This window comes from Panthera leo, chromosome E3 (genome assembly GCF_018350215.1).
Source record: "Panthera leo isolate Ple1 chromosome E3, P.leo_Ple1_pat1.1, whole genome shotgun sequence".
In the NCBI taxonomy this organism is placed as follows: Eukaryota; Metazoa; Chordata; class Mammalia; order Carnivora; family Felidae; genus Panthera; species Panthera leo.
Window position 1 is genome coordinate 24747110 of NC_056694.1, and position 22659 is coordinate 24769768.

General features: G+C 43.3%; 2 protein-coding genes across 18 annotated transcripts in view; one reads left to right on the plus strand and one right to left on the minus strand.

Annotated features, from left to right (window-relative positions):
- Positions 1–11251, plus strand: part of DCUN1D3 (defective in cullin neddylation 1 domain containing 3) — a 35289-nt gene extending 24038 nt beyond the window's left edge. For 8 of the 14 annotated variants that reach the window (XM_042922107.1, XM_042922101.1, XM_042922103.1 and 5 more), the window contains 3 exons: positions 227–357; positions 8186–8721; positions 10517–11251. In XM_042922107.1, coding sequence (XP_042778041.1) covers positions 8291–8721; positions 10517–11000 — 915 coding nt within the window. In that variant the 5' untranslated portion in view covers positions 227–357; positions 8186–8290 and the 3' untranslated portion in view covers positions 11001–11251. Of the gene's footprint in view, positions 1–226; positions 358–6287; positions 6333–8185; positions 8722–10516 lie in introns of all 14 variants that reach the window. The other 6 variants (XM_042922108.1, XM_042922110.1, XM_042922113.1 and 3 more) reach the window with 2 other exon arrangements.
- Positions 11252–20951: 9700 nt separating this feature from the next.
- Positions 20952–22659, minus strand: part of REXO5 (RNA exonuclease 5) — a 37842-nt gene continuing 36134 nt past the window's right edge. For all 4 annotated transcript variants that reach the window (XM_042922086.1, XM_042922087.1, XM_042922088.1 and 1 more), the window contains one exon: positions 20952–21215. In XM_042922086.1, the coding sequence (XP_042778020.1) occupies positions 21134–21215 (82 nt within the window). In that variant the 3' untranslated portion in view covers positions 20952–21133. The remainder of the gene's footprint in view (positions 21216–22659) is intronic.

The window sequence follows — 22659 nt, forward strand, 5'->3', positions numbered from 1 at the left end:
TTTTTTTTAAAGAATTAGCAGACATTTAAGAGATTGATTAGTTATCACATGATGAACCTGAGGCATTCTTAGAGGAAATGTGGCTCTAGAAACCACATCTATACATTTGTGGTACTTCTGGTGCCCCTTTAGACGTTTGGATGCAGTCATTTATCATCTTTATATTGGGTTCGTTCCTCATCTTTTGACTCATTTCAGTTTCCTTTCTTGCCTTTCTTTTACTTAGGGGCAAAAAACAAAGCTGATCTCTAGTTAACTAATTTTCAATTTGTGACTACTGAATTCCTCAGAAGGAGACTGAAAAGTGCACAGGTGATGTGGTAATTGGGTGTTTGAGGACTAATCAACCACAATCAGGTAAGCCTCTAGGGTGGCTGGTATCCATATGCTAACTGGAAGCCGGGAATTAGTGCCTAATCACTGGTTTACCTTCAGCAGGGCCTAATGAGGCTGCTGCATCCTAAGAAAGAAAACAAGCAGTGTAGAGCCAGAGATGAAGAGTGCAAACAGGCATGCCATTTTTATTACAGTGCCACAGAGCACAGATCCAACACAGCCCTCAGGTCTTAGACCAGGAAGGAAATTGAAAAAGTTTGTACAGAAACAGAGTAGTCAACCTAGAAATCTGGTGCCCCTTAATGATGCCTGCTTTGCACATAAGTGGGTAGTCTGTCCTGATCAATAGTGACAGCAAAAAGATTCCAAGTGTGGGTCAGTAAAATGATATGGCCCTTTTTTGGTTATTTTGAGTCATATGGGATTAAACATGTAGCTCATTACTGGAGCTCAGAGACCAAAAATGCTTCATTATTTGGTATTTGGAAACTTTATAGTACATGCGTGTGTTGGCTTGGTTGCATTTGGCAAGTGGTATTTGTTCTAGCCAGCCCATACTGGCCTCGGTCCTCTGGCCTTAGTTGGATATATATTCTTACTCTAGTATATTTGAAGTATGCAAGGTAAGGAACAGTAATAACACTTTAAAAAGAAAAGAAAATTACTCTGTGGAAAGCTGGCTGGTCTTAGTCATGTGACCTAAGATTATTTTATAGAAATATAACCAGTTGGTTTATTTTTTTTTTAAGTCCCCTCCCCTCCCCCAACGCCTTCTTTAAGCCCTTTTCTTTTCATTTGCGCTTTTGAGATTTGTTGATGTAGAAAGTCATGTGTTCCTATCCAACCCTAACTGGAAGTGCTGTCTTAGCTTGCTGCTGTAGTACATTTTAGGACAAAAAGTCTTTTAAAAGCATGAAAATAGCAGCAGACGGGTCTCGTTTGCTTTGGCAGAGGGAACAGCTTTCCCTCCCAAGTAGCTCTGGGTAAGACCTAATCTCCAAAGGTGATCTTGTAAGGCCCAAGTTCCAAGTGACAGCAGGCGACTCTGCATTTAAAGTACTCCTTCACTCTTAACCTCCTTGTTATTTTTGCAAGTTTACTTTCTAGGAAGTAGTTTACAAATGGCCACCACCCATTTCCTATCTTTTTCTCAGGTCATTCAGCATCTGTAGCTGCCAGGTGGGATCAAGAGGCTCTTGTGGGCTTCCTTTGAGACTCCCAAGGGGGGGGATGGTTTCTGCAAGTGTAGCGCATTAGCCCCTGGCAGTTGGAGAAAAGCTGTCTGAGGAAATCATGTTCTCTGGCCCTTGGGTGTCTGGCATATATAGTAAGACATAAAAACATGCACCCAGCTGGCTCCACAGACTGATGAAAGTTGGAAAGGGGTTTCTCATTGTCACTATATAGAAATACCAGCATTTGTCAGTGGTTTCTTGCTTCTGAATAGACACTAGATGGGAACAGAATGGGATGGTTAAATCAGACTGGTCCCTTCTCTCCAGGAAGTCTCAAAGTAGATTGCAAGTGCCTTGTTGACACTGATTTTTGGTGCCAGCATTTGCCTCCTGTGTTTTAGCTCCTCATTTCACAAGGTTGTTCCTTGGGTGACAGGCTCCCCATTAGCAGCCAACGCAGCATTCCTCTGAGTGAGCCTTCCTGACCCAACCAGCTGCAGCAATGAGCCAGCTCGCTCTGGTCTGTTTTCCATATGCCAGGGCCTATTGCTGACCCTGAAGAGATCAAACTAAGATGACTACAGAGAGGCAGACCTGCAAAAATAGTATAATCTTTCACCCCTTACTCAGACTGGAGTAGCCCCCGCTTTCTCTCTCCTCCTTTACGACTTCTTGTCTTATTTTCTCTTGGGTCTGATAGGCTTGGGCAAGAGAGAACTGTTTACTAAGCAGTCTTGCAAATTTTGATCGTTAGCCTCTTTGCATGCCAAAAAGTGAAGGTGGTCCCAGAACATTAAACTTGGAAGGACTAGTCTAAACTCCTCATTTTAATGTTGGGATCACACAGACTCAGCGAGGTTAAGTGACTTGTTCAATGTCTCACACTGCTTAGAGATACCAGACCAGAACCAAGGCTTCCTGGGAGTTTACTCTGTATCTCTGGTACACTTAGGTGTTGCTAATGTACCTACCCATCTCCATGGGAGAAAGGTGTGTCTTTGGGACACGTCATAGCAGAGAATAGTAGTGAGGCCAGTGATGAAGAATGGAGAGTGTAGAAGTCAGACTGCCTGGATTTGAATCCCTTTTCCTTTGTAGACTGGCTCTGGGACTGGAGGCCAAATTCCTTAAACTCTTGAGTTCTCTTCTCTGTAAAAAGAATTATAGTATCTTCCTCATATGGTTTGTAGTGGGTTAAATGTGACAGTTAATGGGAATCCCCTCAGTACATATGTGTAATTTAAAAGATACCACTATTACTAAATGTTTTAAATCTCCTTTCCACATGGACCAACCAGATTGACCCTTTGACTCTTGACTCTTTCCTTTCCATGTGGTGTTTCTAGTCATTTAAAGACCAAACAAGACCCGCTTCTCTGAAACTTTCCCACAGGGTGAACTTTGGAGTCTGACAGGCTGGTTTTATTTCCTAGTTCCCCTGCTTAGTAGTTAAGAAACCTCAGTTTGCTCATCTTTAAAAACTCTGACAAGCTCTAGGTGTCTGTGAGGTCAAAGGCGGATGATACATAGGAAGCGTGCAGCCCTGTGCACATAACACACATCACTTCCCCTTAGTCAGCCCTCCACCTTTCTTTCCGTAACACTAGTTCACACACCTCTCTCCTTTTCCTGTCTCCAGTCACCCTGTGTCCTTGTGTGGTTTAGCCCGTCATGGTCATTATCTTCCATAACAGGTAGATAGTAAACCTGAGAAGACCCAGGGACTTACCTGACCCAGGGACTTACCTGATCTCACTTCACGAAACTGCCTACAGGATAGATCAGCTCCTGATCCCTCTTTGGAGCCAGAGCATCCACAGGGACCACAGCCTCTGGGATCGCCCCTGGCCAGCAGTGCCAGCTCCAGGCATGGGGCCAGGCAGGCAGCCAAGTCCATCCCTATGAACAGCAGCCAGGGCTGGTACTGTGGAGGGGGGAGGGGAGACTAGGGCTGATGTGCAGAGAGGGAGGGTGACAGAATCATTTGGAGCCGAGATTGAAGGAGAAAAGCTGGAGGCTGATTGTGGTCCAGCATAAACTGAGCTGAGAGATAACTGGCATCAATCTTTCAGGTAAACCCCCAAATTATAATTGTGCTAGAAGTAGGTTTCGGGTCTGCGTGTATGTGTGTTTGTTTTTTCTTCATTTTTCTTCCTGCCTTTGCTTTCTCCATGCCCCTCCTCATCCCTGGCTCTGTTCAACTCATTAATGCCTCTTAGCTAAAGCAGGAGAGCAGAATCCCTGCAAGAACAGGTAGCTGCTGTGGGTACCTGGGGAGTCCTGCTTACCTGAGCTTCCCCCACCCCCATAAGAGCTGCACTGGCCACTGAAAGGAGCACTGTTCTAGGAGCAGGGAGGCTTGATTCTGTCACTGTCTTTGCAATAACAGCAGCAGTTACGATAAAGGTTAACATGTACTGAATACTTTGTGTGGGCAGAACATCTATGGATTATCTCATTTACTCTAACTTGGGGTACAGCTGCCCCATTTTAAAGTTAATGCTGACAGTCACAGTTGGTGCCATCACTGTAATTCACATCCAGGTTTGTCTGCTCCAAGAGCTCATCCTCTTCGTTACTCTGCTCCTGTTTTTCCCTTCCTGGAGTAGCTCCTTGACCTTGGTATGCCTCCATTTCTTTTCCTATGAAATGGGGATAATCATTTCACAGAGCTACATTTATAGCTATTGTAATATCCTACTAAATACACAGTGGTGCTTTGTTGCTGATCAAATTTGCCTCTGAGGGTGCCCAGATTGTGCTGAGGCTGCCTACTTCAGAGGTGGCTGGGATGACCAGCTGGAAAGGCAGTTCCATTAAATTAGTATAAATAAATAGTAAGCCAGAAATCCTGTCTTTTTTAAACCTACAGATCTGGGACTAAGTAGAAAGGGGAAGAAATCTGGAACTGGCTGGAAGCTTGCCCCAGGTTAGGGTCGGGGGTAACCATTGGATTCGTGGTGTCCATAGAGCACAGCAGATACCTAGCTTGATTTTATTCAGCGTCAATCACAAGGCAGTCTTATCCTGTGGAGAACTCAACCCTCCAGGTGTTTCTGGGCAGTGGTACATTTGAGCAGGGTCAGTGCTGTGGTTTAAGAGAATTTTTTTTTTTAAGTTTATTTATTTATTTTGAGAGAGCAAGAGAACACGAGCGGGAGAGGGCCAGAGAAGGGAGAGAGAGAATCCCAAGCAGGCTCGTCACTGTCAGCACAGAGCCCACTGCAGGTCTCATACTCCTGAACTGTGAGATCATGACCTGAGTCGAAATCAAGAGTTGCTGTTTAACCTGACCGACTGAGCCACACATGTGCCTCTCAAGAGACTATTCTTGAACAAGACCCAAACATGTGACTCAAGGCAGGGGTAGGCATCCTGGCTGGATCTGGAAAAGCTGAAGCCTGGCACCCATTGTTCTGATGGGACAAGCTGCGGTTTTCGTCAGGTAACCAGATATTACTTTGCTGTTAATAATAATGACTGATAGCTGTCCTATCATTTCTTTCTGGGGAGTGGGGCACTGTGTGGCAGGTACTCTTTATCTGTATTACCTGACTGAATCCTTAACAACAGCTCTGTGAGGCAGATACTATTCTGCCGGTTGATGAAATAAAGGTTTCAATCAGGATCAGCAATAATAACTGGCAGAGTTGGCCTTTGATTTCAAACCTGGAGCTTTGAACCATGTCGATGGACTGAAACATCACTGCTTTAGGGCATCTCTGGTGAGGCTGAGCCCAAGGAATCTTGACTGCCTGGATCACAGTGGCAGGGCTCACTGGGAGAGGGCAGTGGGTAGGACACCCTTCTTGAGCACTGGGCAGGGACAGTTTGTCATTCTCTTTCCAGTGGCTGATGGTAGAACTTACTCTTCTGAGATCAGTGTGGTGACTTCAGAGCTCAGGACCCATCCATTGGTGGGCTTTCCCTGGGTGCTCTCATGTAGGTGGACTCAGCCGCCCAGCCTAGTGGTAAAGGCTATGTTTCTCGAGCCAGACATACTAGGTCCTCTTTATGTGATGTTGAATGATTTACCTTGTGCCTCAGTGTCCCCATCTTTCAGTGGGGTTGTGGTGAGCATATACGAGTTTTAATGTCCATAAAGTGCTTAGTGTAGTGCCAGGCATGCTATCAAGTGTTCAATAATTGACAGCTGCTATTATTAGCTATTAGCCAACAGCTAGCAAGTCCAGGGAGACTTATGACTTTAAAACATCTGAAGTGCTGCCAGCCTGGGACATAGGGCTTGTGAGACTCAGCCTCGAGAAAGCTCTGAGAGCAAAAGTGTTTTCCCAAGGAAAGAGGTAGATGCAAAAGAAGGGGGACCATTGAATAATCGGGGCTGGACTCCCCATCAGATCTGAAAACATTGTGCTCTTGCTTGAGGTCATCAGTTGCCTCTACACTCCTGTGGAATGGGGGCATCTCACAGAAGGGGACCAGAATGGAAGAAAGAGATCTGACCTTCTGGCACTTGCTGATGGATCATCTGTTTACATTGATTTTCCCCTCCTTATCTGCTGGGCATGTTAAAAGCCTTCAGGTTCTGCTGTGTCAGGTCATCAAAGATGCTCTTATGTGGAGGGCCGTTTGGGTAAATGGGATTAGGGCCTCTTTGGGAGGCCCATCTGTTCTGTCCTTACCTGAAGGCCTAGGCGCCAGGATTTGGAGGAAGCTGGTACAAGGAAGCATCTGTCCCGTGGGGGTGGGGATGAGGGTGAGTGGCCTGGGGTAGGTGGGTCAGACAGAGGCCAGGAAATCCTCTTACTCTGCCAGGTACCCGGGCCTCCCTCTGCAGCAGGAGCTGAGCAGCAAACCCTGGTGAGTCAGCATGCCTGGGAATTAGAGCTGCCAGTCTGTGAGCATGTGGGGTTTGTATGAGTTTGGGCCTTTTGTTTCTTTTAGCACTGTAGTCTTTAGAAACACCAATCTGGAAACCAGACCCTCCACATGGTATAGTCCTGCTTGTTTTGAGATAATTCGGCTCCAACAGTTGCTTTCCTTGCATGCTGGTCTTCCAAGAATTAACCCCTTGCCTTTTAAAATTTTAAATAGCTTGTTCTTATGGCTTATTTGCTGTACTATTAAGGCACAGAAAGACTTAAGGAAACTTAATTGGATCTTTCCCCACACCAAAACCCTTCAGCCTTTCAGTGTTTTTTTTGAAGCCTAAGTGGAACTGCAAGTCTTTTGAGGGCACGTATGGGCACGTCTTTCTGTCAATTTATTCTCTTTGAGGGTGGAGAATAGGACACACCCTGATACAGTTGAGTCTCCGATAACTATAAGAGTGATCCTGGTGGTCATTTTAAACTTGTACATCCAGAATTTACCTGTAGAATTCCTTATGAAGATAGCCCCAAATGTATCTAGGCACTATTTGGAGGAGAGGAAAGTTCTTTAGGTAAAGTTTAAGCTCCAACCTTCCATGAAAAGCACCCTTCTGCCCCACTGCCTGTCTCCTAAGAGCTTTGAATTTGGATCATAAAGGTCCATGAACGCTTCCTAGAGCGGAGCAGGCATGGGACTGACATGGATTTTGGTCCACTTTGCCTACTCTACTTCTGGCTCCTGGTGTGAAGTTCTGTTAACATTGTAACTTTGGTGGCCGCAATTACTATGGCAGGTGGTAGTATTTTACAGATACTAAGTTGTGGCTGGATCTTCTTGTGGACTAGTTAAGACATAGTTTGCAGAGAAATCACCTCACCCCTGGCCAGGAAATTTCTAACAATTTTTTAAAAACACACAAAACACACTTTTAAATAACGTAAGTAATAAACCACCATGAGGAGTTTGTATCAGCGCACACTCTTGTTTTTTAGCTAGCAATTACCCTACTATTTAGAGATTATATTGAGGTAAATCAGCATGTCTTTTAAGGTGGAGACCTCCTCTTGGAGGACTGAGCTTGCAGGTCTTCTAGGACCTTCCATTTTAGTGTGGACTTGGCTTGCACTCTACATACAGCCTTGAGGAGGACCTGAGTGGGGAGAGAGAGAAACTGAAAGACCAGGAACCTTGGCATGGAGTACAGGCTTGATGTTTGGCTCCTGTGGGTGGGCAGAGGAAGGGTGGAGAAAGGGCATTTCACTTACTGTGTGAGAGAGTCCCAGAGAGGAATTTGAAGAGATCAGAGACAGATTTTACTTAGCTATTTGGCTAGGACACTGTAGTCTTGATTCCACAAATCCTTTACCTCATCTTCAGGCCATTATGAAACTCTTAAATGTGGCTACCCTTTCTCCCTACTCATCCTACTTAAAAAGAAAATCTGAGGATTTTGACATTAGAAACTAGGAGATGAACTTTTTATTTGCACCTTCTGGCTTAATCCAGGACCAAACAACTTTCTTATGCGATGGCAAGTTGGCAAGACAGATTTCCTCTGGAATATTTCTGGCAAAACTGCAGTCTTCCCTGATGTGTTCTGCACATGAATCAACCTCTTTGTAACCTATGTTACCTTAAGAATTTTAGGAATTTTCCTTATTGGTTCTCCATATGTGCCCAGCCCTGCATTTCCAGTGTGAAGGTACAGAGCTTATGGGGAGGTGGTGATGAACTCTGGGTCTCTCATGGTTGGTTCAGTGAAAGAGAGTGGGGCCCCGGGGCGCAGTCCCTGTACTCCTGTCTCCTTATCCAGTGGTAACTGTTCTCTGATTTTCTTCTAGGTTGGCTGGCTCCTCTGGCTGATGGCATGTTGAGGCACATGGGCCAGTGGCAGCGAGGGCATCTGATCCAGAGGGGGCCACTCTAGAGGCCAGGCCACCAGCACCATGGGCCAGTGCGTCACCAAGTGCAAGAATCCCTCATCAACCCTGGGCAGCAAGAATGGAGACCGTGACCCCAGCAGCAAGTCACACAGCAGGCGGAGTGCAGGCCACCGCGAGGAACAGCCACCAGCCTGTGGCAAGCCAGGTGGGGATATCCTTGTCAATGGGACCAAGAAGGCAGAGGCTGTCACCGAACCCTGCCAGCTGCCAACGTCCTCTGGAGATGCTGGGAGGGAGCCCAAGTCCAATGCCGAGGAGTCTTCCCTGCAGAGGTTGGAAGAACTGTTCAGGCGTTATAAGGACGAGCGGGAGGATGCAATTTTGGAGGAAGGCATGGAGCGCTTTTGCAATGACTTATGTGTTGACCCCACGGAATTTCGAGTGCTGCTCTTGGCTTGGAAGTTCCAGGCTGCTACCATGTGCAAATTCACCAGGTTAGTCACAAATACTTAATGTCACCAGGTGAGCAGAGGAGGGAGAATGTACTACTGGGCAGTGGTGCCCAGCTGGGGTAGAACTGGGTTGGCTTCTTAGGGTTTTGGGTAAGCCTGTCTTTTTCTGACCAATTTCTCTAAAGCAATTCAGCCTCTGAATAACCGGCACCGACCATCTTTGCCTAAAGTTAAGCGAGGAATAACCCACGTGGAGCTCTGCTGCCCAGCCCCACTGCTGCCCCAGACGTTTATCTCTTCTTTCACTCCTTCACTTGTTGTTTCCCTCACTTCCTCACTCACTCGATACTTACCATGCACCTCTCCTGTGCCAGGCGCTGTGAGTGCCAGTTTGGGGAGCACCTTTGGTGTCTGCCTCTGTCACTGCGTGAAGCCAGTTGCCCCTTCTAGCTTTGCATACATGTCCCTTAGCCAGCATGCGCACCAAAAAGGACAGCGGGCCCCTGTGACCAAGCAGTAGTTGTGCACATCTCCATGGTCATGCATCCCTGTAGAGGTTGTTTGTGGGGTCGGAGGGGCAGGGTCACCTCAAGGTGTGGTTTCCAGAGCACTGGGTTATAAATAAGAATTGACGTTGAGACCCCCCCCCCCCCCCACCTCCACCTCCCAGTTTCTAGCCCCTGGGTAGATTACCCGACAGACTTTAGATGCCTTATATTTTTAGCTGATACAGCAATCTCTGAGAAGATGATTACTGAGAAACCTTGTTGGAACCTAAAAATCCTACATAGATATTAAAAATACATACTCAGTTTTCGTGGTTTTTTTTTTTTAATGTTTATTTTTGAGAGAGAAGAGAGCGTGCATGAGCAGGGGAGGGGCGCGCACACACACACACACACACACACACACACACACACACACACACAGAATCCAAAGCAGGCACTAGGCTCTGAGCTGTCAGCCCAGAGCCCGACATGGAACTCCAACCCATGAACCATGAGATCATGACCTGACATGATCAGGTCATTGGACACTTAACCGACTGAGCCACCCAGGCACCCCTACAGTTTTTTGTTTTTTTGTTTTTTTTTTACATTTATTTTATTTTTGATAGACAGAAAGAGACAGCACAAGTTGGGGAGGGGCAGAGATAGAAGGAGACACAGAATCCAAAGCAGGCTCCAGGCTCCGAGCTGTCAGAACAGAGCCCAACGTGGGGCTCGAACTCACAAACCACAAGATCATGACCTGAGCTGAAGTCGGACGCTTAACCAGCTGAGCCACCCAGGCGCCCCAGTTTTCATTTTTTAATAACAGAGCTTTGGCCTCTGGTGGCAGAGTTACCTAGGTTTATCCAGAATCTTTGACTCCAAAAATCTCCCTTGGCAGTCACCAAAAATATTCGGAAAACAAACAACCCATGGAGAATCAAAAGGAAAGCAGGAAGACTTCCCGTCTGGGAGGGGAGTCTGCAGCTTAATTACTACTGCCAAATGGGAAATAGGGCATTGAGCAGGAGCCTTGAGTTTCATCTTTGGAAAGATGAGTAAGTGAATGAATGAGCCACTATTAGCTGTCTACCATGTGCTAGGCACTGTTAGATGCAGTTGACACGTATTAACTTGTTTAGTCCTTACCAAACCCCTAGAAGTTACGTGGTAATCTCACCATTTGACAGATGAAGAAATAGGACTAATTTAATTAGTGGAGGAGCTGGAATTCAAATCCAGGCCATCCAGACTCAAAGCCATGCTCTTAATTACTATGCTATATTGCCTCTCAGCAGATGATAGTGTTTACAATTATTAATTGTGCCCCTTCCTTCCTGTTGCAGGAAGGAGTTTTTTGATGGCTGCAAAGCAATAAGTGCAGACAGCATTGATGGGATCTGTGCACGGTTCCCTAGCCTCTTAACAGAAGCCAAACAAGAGGATAAATTCAAGGATCTCTACCGGTTTACATTTCAGTTTGGCCTGGACTCTGAAGAAGGGCAGCGGTCACTGCATCGGGAAATAGCCATTGCCCTGTGGAAACTAGTCTTTACCCAGAACAATCCTCCAGTATTGGACCAATGGCTAAACTTCCTAACGGAGAACCCCTCGGGGATCAAGGGCATCTCCCGGGACACTTGGAACATGTTCCTTAACTTCACTCAGGTGATTGGCCCAGACCTCAGCAACTACAGTGAAGATGAGGCCTGGCCAAGTCTCTTCGATACCTTTGTGGAGTGGGAAATGGAGCGAAGGAAAAGAGAAGGGGAAGGGAGAGGTGCACTCAGCTCAGGGCCCGAGGGCTTGTGTCCCGAGGAGCAGACTTAGTGGCTCTATCCCAGGAGCAGCGGCAGCAGCCGCAGCAAGGATCTGCCTGCTGCTCTGTAGCCAACTGAGGGATTGGACCTTTCTGGAAATTACTGAAGATCCAGATATTTTCTACTTTACACCTTTCTCTGCCTTGTATCTGAAAGGGCTCTAAAATGCTGTATCATGTTTTAGGCACTTTCTTCACTTTTTGGTTATTTTGGTTATTTCTTTTTTGGGGGGGGTTCCCCCAAAATATTTGAACCTGGCTACATGTTGTGTATCTTTTTTTTGAAGCCTTCAGATAGAATAAGCCTGCCATTTCTTGCACAAATTAGATTATTTTTTTTTTTTTTTTTTTGTGGGGGAGGGTATAGAGCAGGGAGGGGGGAATGGGATGGTTAGGTTGAATTAACATTACAAGATGATACAGTGCCAGATCTCAGTTTTGCATATTCTGTTTTTCAGGGCAGGTCTGTACTGTGTGTAGTGCTGTTTACATGGTTGGATTTAGGTTATAATAATTATTTTAAAAGATTTACACAGAATTGAATAGCAGTGTTAACTGTTAACCATATTGCATTAATTCCCAGGCGATTTAAAGCTCTTGGAGAGCCAAGGCCAGCCAAGAGCATTTGTAGTCTGGTGACAACCCCCTTTTAAGCTATTTTATCCGAACCCCTTTTTTCCACTTCTTGCTCATTCCTTCTTTGACCTATTTCATTTCATGTTGCATTTATCCATCAACATGCTGCACCTGTCAGTCAAGTGAGCAGTTTTTTTATACCACATTGTACTGAGAACCACTTAAGCATTGAATGCAGAGAAAGCAGTGCTACCTCAGTTTTGCTGGAAGTAGACTTTGATAGTTTTCTTTTTTTTTTTTTTTTTATGAATATTCTGTATTTTCATGTTGTAGGTGAAAATACTTTTTTTTTTTTTTTTTTTTTTTTTCATTTGCCTTGGAGCCAAAGTTTCTGTTCCTGGTGGTCGGAAAACTGTGCCTGCCGGCCAACTGACTTGAAGGAAAACTGTGGTATGGAGCTCTGCTTGAATTTTTTTTTTATTTTTTTAATTTTTTTTAATTTTTTTTGATTATCATCAGCTTACTTGTCTGGCAAGTGCAGAAGCCTGGGACTGGCCTGAACTCTGCCAAACAAATATAGAAGTGTATTTAATAGTTAAACTTGTGCCCTTTCCCTTCTTGCTGCACCCATGTTGTCACTTAATCCCCAGGAGTTATTTATTACCTTCTTTGTTAATGTCAAGCTCATTTGGGGTAATGTGATAACTGTTTAGGTTTACATGACCCTCCTCTCTTTTTCCCTACCCCCAAATATGTATATATACATATATAAGATATGTATATATTTTACCTATATAAAATATATATATATACACATATATGTATCTATATTCCTTTATTTCTTTGCCTGCTAAAACTGGCCATAAAAGAGGGAGCTGCCTTCAATATATAAAGCATAAGAAGAGTGCCAGGGAATGTCATAAATGGAGGCTTTTGAATCTGAATTTGGACCATTTTCACTAAAGAGAAGATGAATTTTCTCAGCCCTTTCCTCATACGAGGGCGGGCCAGTTCCCCAGACTCCTCCACGTGCTTGCTCCATAAGGTCTGCTTTGGCCATACTGCCACACGGGAGCTGACTCTGGTCCTACCCAGTTTCAGTAGAGGGTCCTCTTATTTTTCCTTTTAAAAAAACAGCCTCAAAAAACTGTACTGGAAGGGTGGGTGGCAGGAACTTGTATAGTTCAGCTTCCAACACTTTGGAATAGATTGAAAAGGGAATCTTTTGAATAAAAACTTTTAAAATATTTATACTCTTGAGGTAATGAGAGTTTGTCTATTAAACATTTGGAGTTTTCTTCCCTAACTACTCCCATCTGCCTCCCAGGTATGTTTCTCAGCCTGGGCAGAATTTGCTTATTTTGAGTTCCTTTATTAGTAGCCTATGGCTCCAGGCTCCCATCTTTCCAAAGAGGATTATTTAAAGAGTTTCTGCGGTCGATGTTTTCTAAGATTGACAATGACCTAGGAAATGTACTTGGGGGGTTGATTTTTTTTTTTTTTTTTTAAAGCCCCTAAACCTTACAGTTGCTTCTTCTAGAGGACTAGAAGGGAAACTTTCAAATCAGCCACAGCAAGTTAGCAGTACTGCTGGAAAGCTGAAGAGGGTCTCAGGCCAGATGTCTGGCTTTTGTTCTAGCCTAAGACACAAGTTCCTTGAATAAAGAGAGTTTCTAGGGGCCCATTGGGTTTTGTGGGCTCAACTGTAGTCAGGGTGCCCAGACTGAGGTCTTAAAGGGGGAAATGCCTTTTCATCCAGCCAGTCTGCGACCTCTAGTTTTTCCTGATTCTGGACTGGGTCAAGGTTGAAAAGGGAGAAAGGCAGGCTGCCTCTCCTAGTCCGGTAAGGCTCTCTTCTTAGATGACAAGGGTATATGGAGAGAAGTGCACAAAAGAGGGAGGCACTGAGGATCCTGAGGACTCTGGAGAAACTGGATTCCTTTCCCAGCCTACAAGGTAGCATTCCATGCATGAGGTGTACTAGACTGGGTGGATTTTGTAAATTAACTATTCAGCCTCCCCACCCCCCAGAAAAGGGCCAGTAAAGAAATTATTTTTGGTTATATTTTTAATGATGTATTTGTTACAGAAATGCAAATGAGAAACCAGAAAAGGGAGCCGTTAGGGAAGGACTTAAAGGGTCCTTCCAGGTTTGACTTCATGATGCAAGGAATTCCAAGCTTCCACAGTAGCTCTGCGCCAATACTTGACTACAGGAAAAGCAGTTTTGCAGAGGGATTGAAGATGGGTGTGTATGTAGGATTTGTAGTCATTTCTGGGAAGTGAAAGGTCTCTGGTCCTTTTAACCTAGAAACAGGTTTTCTGTTTAATGGGTGAGCAGTAATTGTGTGGAAGAGGCCAAATGCGTGCCCCTCAGGTAAGCCAGTGCACTCTTCACTTTAACAATGTAACACCAGGGTGGTGTGAAGAGGGGCAGGATATGGATGCAATTTTGAAAATAGGCAAATATCTGAGGGTAACTACAATACATTGAATACGTATTGGGAAATTCTTGGTTTTCAGCAAATGGCTGAGTTTGTGGTTAGTGATTAGAAAGCTGTATGAGATGAAGTGTTGCTTCATTGAAATGCTCTTCCCCCATCCCTGCCATATTTGAATGTATCATTAACCCCACCTATTGTAATGACTTTGCTGTGCTTCAGCTGGTTGCCTCAACAGTGTTTCCTCATCTGTGCCAGATGTGCTCACATCTGTGAGATGTGAGATAGGTCCCAGACACCATGTCTACCCTCCCAATAAGAAGTATTAGAGCTGGGTAAAGATCCCAATTTCAACCAAGCCCACAGGCCCAAAGAAATCCAACTGAAAACGTACAGGGCAGTGTTTTTGACATTAAAACTTTCCTAAGGAAGGCACAAACTAGCCTTCTTAGAAAGGAAGAAGGGATTAAGCCACAAAGTATTTAATCAGTCTTTGAAACAGTCTTGATTTCCCAGAGGCTGATGCCAAATTCAGCCCTCATTGCTGGAGCCTGTAGGATGTGGGACTCCATAGTTCGTGTGATGGCCTCAAATACTATACGCTATGCCAAATTGCATTAAATAGTGGGAAATTACTGGGATAAGGACTTGGGTCTAAAAGTTGAAGAACCAAAATATCTGTATTTAAGACTTTGGTTTGCCACATTTAAAGTGAAGTCTTGAGTGTAGTGAAGCCCAGAAGTAGACCCAATTATGCAATTATAAGGGCTGGAGAGAAGATGCTGCTAGGTTTGTTTTGTTTTAGCTGCCTGCTTTCGCCTTTTTCTTGTGTCTCTAATGTTTGATTAGTGATGACTTGAACATCTTGGCAACTGACAAAGGTCTTCAGTGGTGGACTCTAGCAGTATCTTGTTTAGAAAGGACTATTAAAAGTTAGTATACAGTATGATGAGACTCACTTGAGGACATTCACATTGATCCTCAACTTACTCCATAATCTGTTTTTTCAATCTTATAGGGTGGTTCCCACTCACCCCTTTCAGAATTTATTCCTATAAGCTGTAATTATAGCATATATCCAGTTTAATCTGGACTGGGGGCCGTGTTTTAGTGAGGATCTGCAGATGTTTTTTCTTACTGAAAGACAGACTTGAGCACTGGTTGCAGACGCCAAGATGATTTATATAGCTTTGAGTAACCGTCAGGTACTACGGCATCACATCCTCCCTATTCCTCTTGGAAACTAAGCCTGCTTTCATAGATACCTTTTTCCACCATGCACCTTCCCTTCTTTCAATATAATCTTGGATAATGCCAAAGGAAGCCATTCAACAGAAGCACACCTCCCCCCCGCCCACCGCCCCTGCCATTTATTCTGGGGGAAGTATCTTCCCTCTGACTCTGGTCCCCAGCCCCGAAACTGTAATAAACTCCTCTTACCTGTTGCACTAATGAATAGAATTCTAGGTTTCAAAGGGGGAATTTGAAGCAATAGGCAAATGGGGCTTGGATGAATTGGTCCTACAGATACCCTGCCTTAACCCACTGAGGTGATGAGTCCACTACTCATGTGACCCTCCACCTTTGTGGATTCCTCTTGGTTTGTGACCAGTCTGTCTGTTTCTTGAGGTTGTACAAACTTGTTGACAAAGGTCAATACTTTTGTTTGTATTCTCTGCACTGTTGCACTCTCCAAATGGCCCCTTGAATATTTTTAACTTGTTACACACGTTTTGGTCTTTGTCTACATTTTTCTTTTGATGTTTTTGTTTTTTTATTTGAAAGGTTACCTGCTGTTGGATTTAATAAATTTGTTTACTTGACTGTTGACAATTGTGAGAGAGAAAAAAACAAAACAAAACCAGTGACTTAATTCTGGGGCAAGATTTATCCACCGGGAGCCTCTTCCAACATGATATTGGATAGCAGTTTCTATGCTTTGGAAAATAATCCAGATGGTACAGGATCCTCAGACTTCAAACATGGATGTTGACTTCCCACTCACAAACTTAAAGGCCTTTGGGTCATAATACTTGTAGGCAAAAGGCAAATGAGTCCTCAGAGGGCCACTACCTAAATAGCCTTACCAGAACAACTGATTTGGATTCCTATGAGGAACAAAAAGTGAATGTGAGCACTGTGTTAATGGATGGCTCCTACATCAGGTTGGCAGTGATTAAGGCAAAGGAGACCAGCTGAAACTGTCAAGTGCCACTGCTGTGTGACCTTTGGCAAGTTAGTGAAATTCTGAGTTTCCTTATACTCATCTGTAAACTCAAGAGACTATTTCCATCAGAGTGTTAGGATTTAAAAGAGTCTTTATAAAAAGCACCTAAATCACGTAAGTTTAAGGTTTCCAAAAGGATGTCAGGTGAGTAATGGCAAGGAATCCAGAGAAGAGGAGATGGGGGGGTTGGCATGATCACACATGACCTTTCACAAGTCACTACCCCTCCTGGGGGCTTAACGTCCCTCTGTGCCAAATTGGGGGGTGGGGGGGATGGGAGTGCTTAGACTAACATGATCCCTGATGGCTCTCTTTGGCTCATACATCCTAGGAGTCTGATTATGGTAGACCAGTTATGACCCTTAGCTTCCTTTCATTGTATTTTCTGTCTTGTTATTGTTTGTATTCAGGAAAGCTATTGGCCAGCCATCTTACTCACTTCTTTGATGGAGGCCCTAATGACCTTCCTAAAGATTTCCAGCCTCATGTTGGTATCTCCTAAAAATAAGTAAGTACAGTGGTGGGACTAGATGTGCTTTTGTTTTTCCTTTCAGTTGGAAAGGATTTGGGAGTCATGGCTACATCCTCTAGCTAGGGACAGGGTTATAGGGTTCCTCAATGAACTGGAATTTTTTTTCTTCTCTTACCCTTATTACCAAGGTTAGCATCAGATGGAGGCTGGAAGGAAACCTAGGGGAGGAGTGGTGACTTTTTTCCCCTCGCTTAAAGTGCATCTCCAAAACATGTACTTATTCCCCAATTGGCTCTTGGGGGCTTGTGTCTGCTGTGCTTTGGCCTTTCTGAGGTATTGAGCCCAGCCAGGGCCTTAACAAACAGAGGTCTGGAGAATTACACAGTGAAAGATACTGATTTGGGTGCTTATATAGAGCCTGGAGCTATTCAAAGTGTTGTTATGGTGCTATACAGCTGTATAGATAATATAGGGCTAAAATCCAATTTATTTTTTGATGAGGGGCAAGCAACTTCACACCAGAGATGAGCTTAACTCTGCATATAGAATGGACAGTTCGTAGCAAGAGAGATAAAACAGAAGGTAGTGCTAAGGGTCCAGAGATATACAGAAGAATCACCCTAGCACTGGCCTCTTCTCTCTCTTCTCAAATCCAGTTGCCAAAAGCACATGGTTGGGTTGCCTCTAGAAGTCCTCTCTTAGCTCTGGGTTTTGATCTAGGCTCAAAAGGGTTATTAGTCTGCCTGGAAAGGAAAGGTAAGGGAGCCAGCCCAACTTCTCCCATTTCCTTTCCTTTGCTATGACTTCTCAGGAGGCCCTGTCTTTTGAAAGCCATAAGGCTCTTCTCTGGGCTTTATATTCTTCCTATGTAATGTTCCAACCTTGATTCTCTTGCCTTAGGGGTGCTGAAAAAGTCCTAGTGAAATATGGCAGCAGTGCGGTCAACAACAAAGCATCTGACTGTAGTGTTGTATAATCCATGCTGATGGGGACTCTCCATGGCCCTGTGTTTATCTGGGGTGGTGCTGCTGAAATTGCTAGTATGTTAAAATATAGAGCTACAAAATGGTAAGGCACCTTTTGTAAGAAAAGACAGAAGAAAACAGTGACACAGGCTCTTGCATACATGGCCTTACATAGTAAAGGACACATCCTCCGTGATTGGGTAAGTAGAGATAGATAAATGGGTAAAAATATAAATATTTGGGGAAAAGTTGTCACATGCCAAAATAAATTACAGGAAGAATAAAAGTGTAAAAATTAAATTATTTAAAAAAATATATATACACACACACTTGTCAGTGGCTATTAATCTCTGAATCAAGAAGACTTTCTAAATACAAGAGCAAATAGAACAAATCATAAAAGACTTCTAAAACTATCTTAAAAAAGTAGAAACATTTTTACAATAATAAACCAATGGGACACTGTACTTAATCTATAGGGAGACCTTAAAGAAAAACAACTGGCCAAAAAGCTTCTGAAAAAAATAGATGTGAATCTACAGGATATTCAAATAAATAGAAATTAAAGCTGTACTGAAAAGTTTTTTTTTTAATTTTTATTTTAACCTATCAAACTGGCAAGATTTGAAACAAATCCATGTTAGTAAACACAAGGTAAAAGCTTACATGGAATTAAAAAAAAAAAAAAAAAACACCTTAAGTGTCCATACTCTTTAACCCAATAATTTCACTTCTAGGAATGTTTCCTCAAGAAATATTATCTGTCAAAGATGTTGTGCAAGGATATAATTGGTAGCATCAGTTGGGAACTTCAGTGTCAACAATAGGGGGCAGTTTTAGAAATTATGGCACATATCAACATGTTGGAATATTATGCAGCTGTTAAAATCTCTGCTTTTAAATAATGGAAAAAGTATGATAGACTAAAATAGGGGCATTTGTTGACTCTAAGTGGTAGGAACAGATGTGACTAACTTTTCTGGATTTTCCAAGTTGCCATTAATTGGTCCTCTTTATAATAGGGAAGAGGTTTTTTTACAAAAAGGGGGACAAAAGGAAATTGCACATGGCTAAGTGTCCTGAATAATTCTACTATGGGTGAGGAGGTTAGAAATCTGGGAGTAATATGTTCAAAGCCTAAACCAAGAGTTCTGTAAAAACTCTTGGGAGTTGCTTTTTTCCCCCACAAACGAGAAGCTGCTTCTCCAGCAGCTGCCTTGGCAGCTCTGCATTGGCTGCCTAGAAGGGTGTGGGAGGAAAAATGCACAAATGCACTTATGAATGGAATGTGTGTTTTGCAAGAGGCCAAGTTGGCAGCTTTGGCTTCCAAAAGGTGGGAGCATCAGCTGAAAGAACAGAGTGTGCAGACTTGAGGCCTCAGAGACCTTATGGTCTAGGCCCAACTCTGCCGAGTTCTGGAGTTGGGGGCCCACTGGGAAACCTCCCATCCAGGAGAAGGAAATGATCTTGGCTTTTCCTAGGAGCAAAGGCAGTGCTCTTGGCACATGGAGCCTAATCTGTTCTGTGATCCCACACTTGGAAAATGTTTCTCAGTAACATGTCATTTATTGAAGACTTAATGTGGGTTTTCCCTAATTTAATCCTCATAACAACCTTATTATGTTAGGTACTAATGTCCCCATTTAAAGGTGAGGTAACTGAGGCTCAGAGAGGGAAAGTCATATATAGCCCACTATTCTGTCATTTTCCACAAGCTGGATCTTTGAATTTTCACAATAATCCTTAAAAAGATATGGCCTCATTTTATAAGCTGTGGAACTCTACTCAGATGAGATTAAGTGGCTTGCCCAGAAGCAGAGGTCTGTCCATATCCAAAGGCAGACACTTAATTTGTCTCAGGACTGGAGTCTCAAAAAGTAAACAGCAGTTAAGCTCCTATAGCTTTGGAGCTCAGCTGGAGGTGGAGAAAGAATCCAGAAGCATTGTCAACTTCAAGATGGTCTCAGGGCCTCACAGTACACCTGGAGAGTTTTCCTCTTTACAAGGGAGCTTTAAGTGTTGTGTCTCCATCCTAAATCAAAGCTCTTAAGTTCTGGCTCCTGGTTCCCAACTTTTACAGAGGGCCAGCTCTTAACAGAAGTTAAAGGATTAAACACTGCCTTATATGCCCAACCTTGAGAGGTAATTTAAATATTGTTGTTGTAAAATATATGGTGATTTAAAACCAAACAGAAAAGCAATTGGTAAAACCTAATCTTCCAATCTCACTAGTAAGAGAAAAACACTGTTCACATTTGGCATACAGTCTTCCAGGTTTTGTTCCAAACTTAGGCATGTCTTGGTGTACCTTTTTCTACAAACTACACACACTATTCAGTAACCCTCTATATTTCCTACAACATATATTGGGAATACATAATCACATCTTCACAAAAATCCCATAAGGTAGGTATGTACCATTACTGTCCCAAACACAGAAATGTTATTCAAGTTCATACAATATGTAGGAAAGCTAGGATTCAGAGTCAGTCTGTATCCAGAGGTCCACTTCCACTTAATAGCTACCAAGAATTCCACTGTGCTCACTCTGTGATATCTGCTCCGTAGGTGTTTATGTAAAACTATCCTATTATGATAGGATATTCCTACAGAAGTGGAATTGCTGGGTCCCCATCTATGAAACAATTTATAAGGGTTTTGGTGTGATACATACTGTATACTGGATTAGTTCATCTTTTCTAGAGGGCAGCTAAGTATCTCTGTTTTGGAGTTGTGTGTGCCTGTACCCATGTCCTTTCCAACACAGAATGTTAATATTTTAGGAGGTGATAAAAAAGAGCAGTAGCTTTTACTGAAATCAAAGCTTCCAGTTCTAAGGGGAAGATCTGGTGTGATGGGGCCACCTATTGGTGAAGGGTGACACTGCAGTCTCACTGAAGGGAAGGAAGCATTCCTAAAAATGGAATTGGAAGGGTGTTTCCAGTGTTGGTAAAAAGCTTAATTAGTCTTCCTCTCCTGTGTTGCGGGGGGAGGGTCTGCCAGATTTTCAGTTCAGTCTCTTTTCCCTTCAGTTTTTTAACAGCTGTCAATGAGAAAAGTGTGCCTTAGAGAAATTTGCTTCATAGATAGTATAACTTTGACAACCTGCATTAAGGGCTGAATTTTCTCCATACTCAAGTCCCTTTTCCTGGTTTCCTTACCTATATATTACCATTTAATAGGAGTGCTACCTACGATGAGCATGTACTACAATTTCCACTGACACAAAGTAAAGTACAAACTGGTTTCCTTCCCTCACCCCATCTTAAGATCAGGAATGCTTGAATTGTAGGCATTTATTGAAAATTTGTACATGCCATATAAACGTTAGGACTAAACTTCTTAGGTAGTACACCATTTCCACAAAAGCTTGTCTGCTGGACAGAGAGGCTGCAGCCTGACCACATTCTCTGCCACTGTCCACAAAGGATGATAAATGGCACATGGAAAATGATGGTCAGACTCACGAACATATTTTTGGGGTGGTGCTTTCCTCTTCATCTTTTATTCCCATCAGTCCTAGGCCAGAGAATGATCCATGAGTGCTGCAACAAATGAGTGAAGATAGGTTTATAATCCACAGGGTTGAAAAAATGGTTACAGACTCATAGGTAAGAGGTGGTAAGTTATTTTGGATATATGTATGGGGCAGAGGACAAGCAGGGAGACAGTTTATGGAAAGCTGCCTACTGAAAATGATTCAACAGAAAGAATACTGACCAGTCCCAGAGGCCTAGAATCAATTCAGCTCTGCCATTTAACAGATGTGAGGCACATCTCAACCAAAGGTGAATAACCTCAAACTGAGGCTATTGTCTTCAACTATAAAACCATTAAATACTTAAATTAGGATCTCACAACGCTTTTGTGAGGACTTTAGACAATGATTGATAAAATACATCATTTCCTCATATATCATACAGATCATTCACCATGTACCAAGCATTATTTTAAGCACTTTATACGCATTCTCATTTAATCCTCAAAAGAGCTGCTGTACCTAACGTAGGTACTGATGCAGGTACAATTGTTATGTCCACTTTTCAGAAAGAACCAGGCTCATAGACCTAAAACTCGCTCAACAAGTTGAGTGACAAAATAATGCATATTGTAAAACACTTGGTACAGTTTAGAATTTAGGAGTCAACATTTTAGTTCCCTGCCACCTTGTAGTGAATATTCAAAGAATTGGATTGGAGGGCTGAGGAGCTATCCAAGGCAAATCAGGTGGAAATGAGCAAAAACAAACACAGAATCTGTCACTACCTGATGTCTGAACTTATGCTAACAAGCACTAGCCTTTTGGGCATGGAAGACTGGAGCTTTGAGTGCTGGAGAGTGGCTCTGGAGTCAGACCATCAGGGTTCAAGTCGTAAACTGTACTTATTAGCTAGTTGTGCGGCCTTCAGCAAATTGCTTAACCTGAACCATTTTCTCCACTTGTTAAATGAGCACTCAACAACCTCAACTGAAAACACATTTAGCACAGTGCTAAGCATTTAGCACAGTGTCTGACATTAAGGGTTTGATGAATTATGGCAAATATTGCAATATTTAAAATCTTCATTTTAGCATCTACTGGAAATACAAGGATTAAGAGTTGAGTCAGGCTCCATGCATGAGGAAGCCTATATTCTCTGCTACTCCTTCTTCCTGTGCTTTTAACCCTTTCCCAGGGCATTGGGATCATGGAGACAGTTGCCAAAACAAGGCCCAGAGAACTTAGTCACACAGCAAGCTTATAGTTTAAGGAAATGCATGCTCAACATGGCTATAGAAATCAAGATGTAACTTTAAATTTTTTTTTTTTATTTTAGTTAGGCTCCACGTGTGGGGGTTGAACTCCTGATCCTAGATCAAGAGTCACATGCTGTACGGAATGGACTAAGCCAGCCAGGCACTCCCTTAACATGTAACTTTTAAAAGAAAGAAGTAACATCAGGTTTCCTTACTGTAGGCTTTTTGCTATTTCCAGAGTTTTTTCCTGAC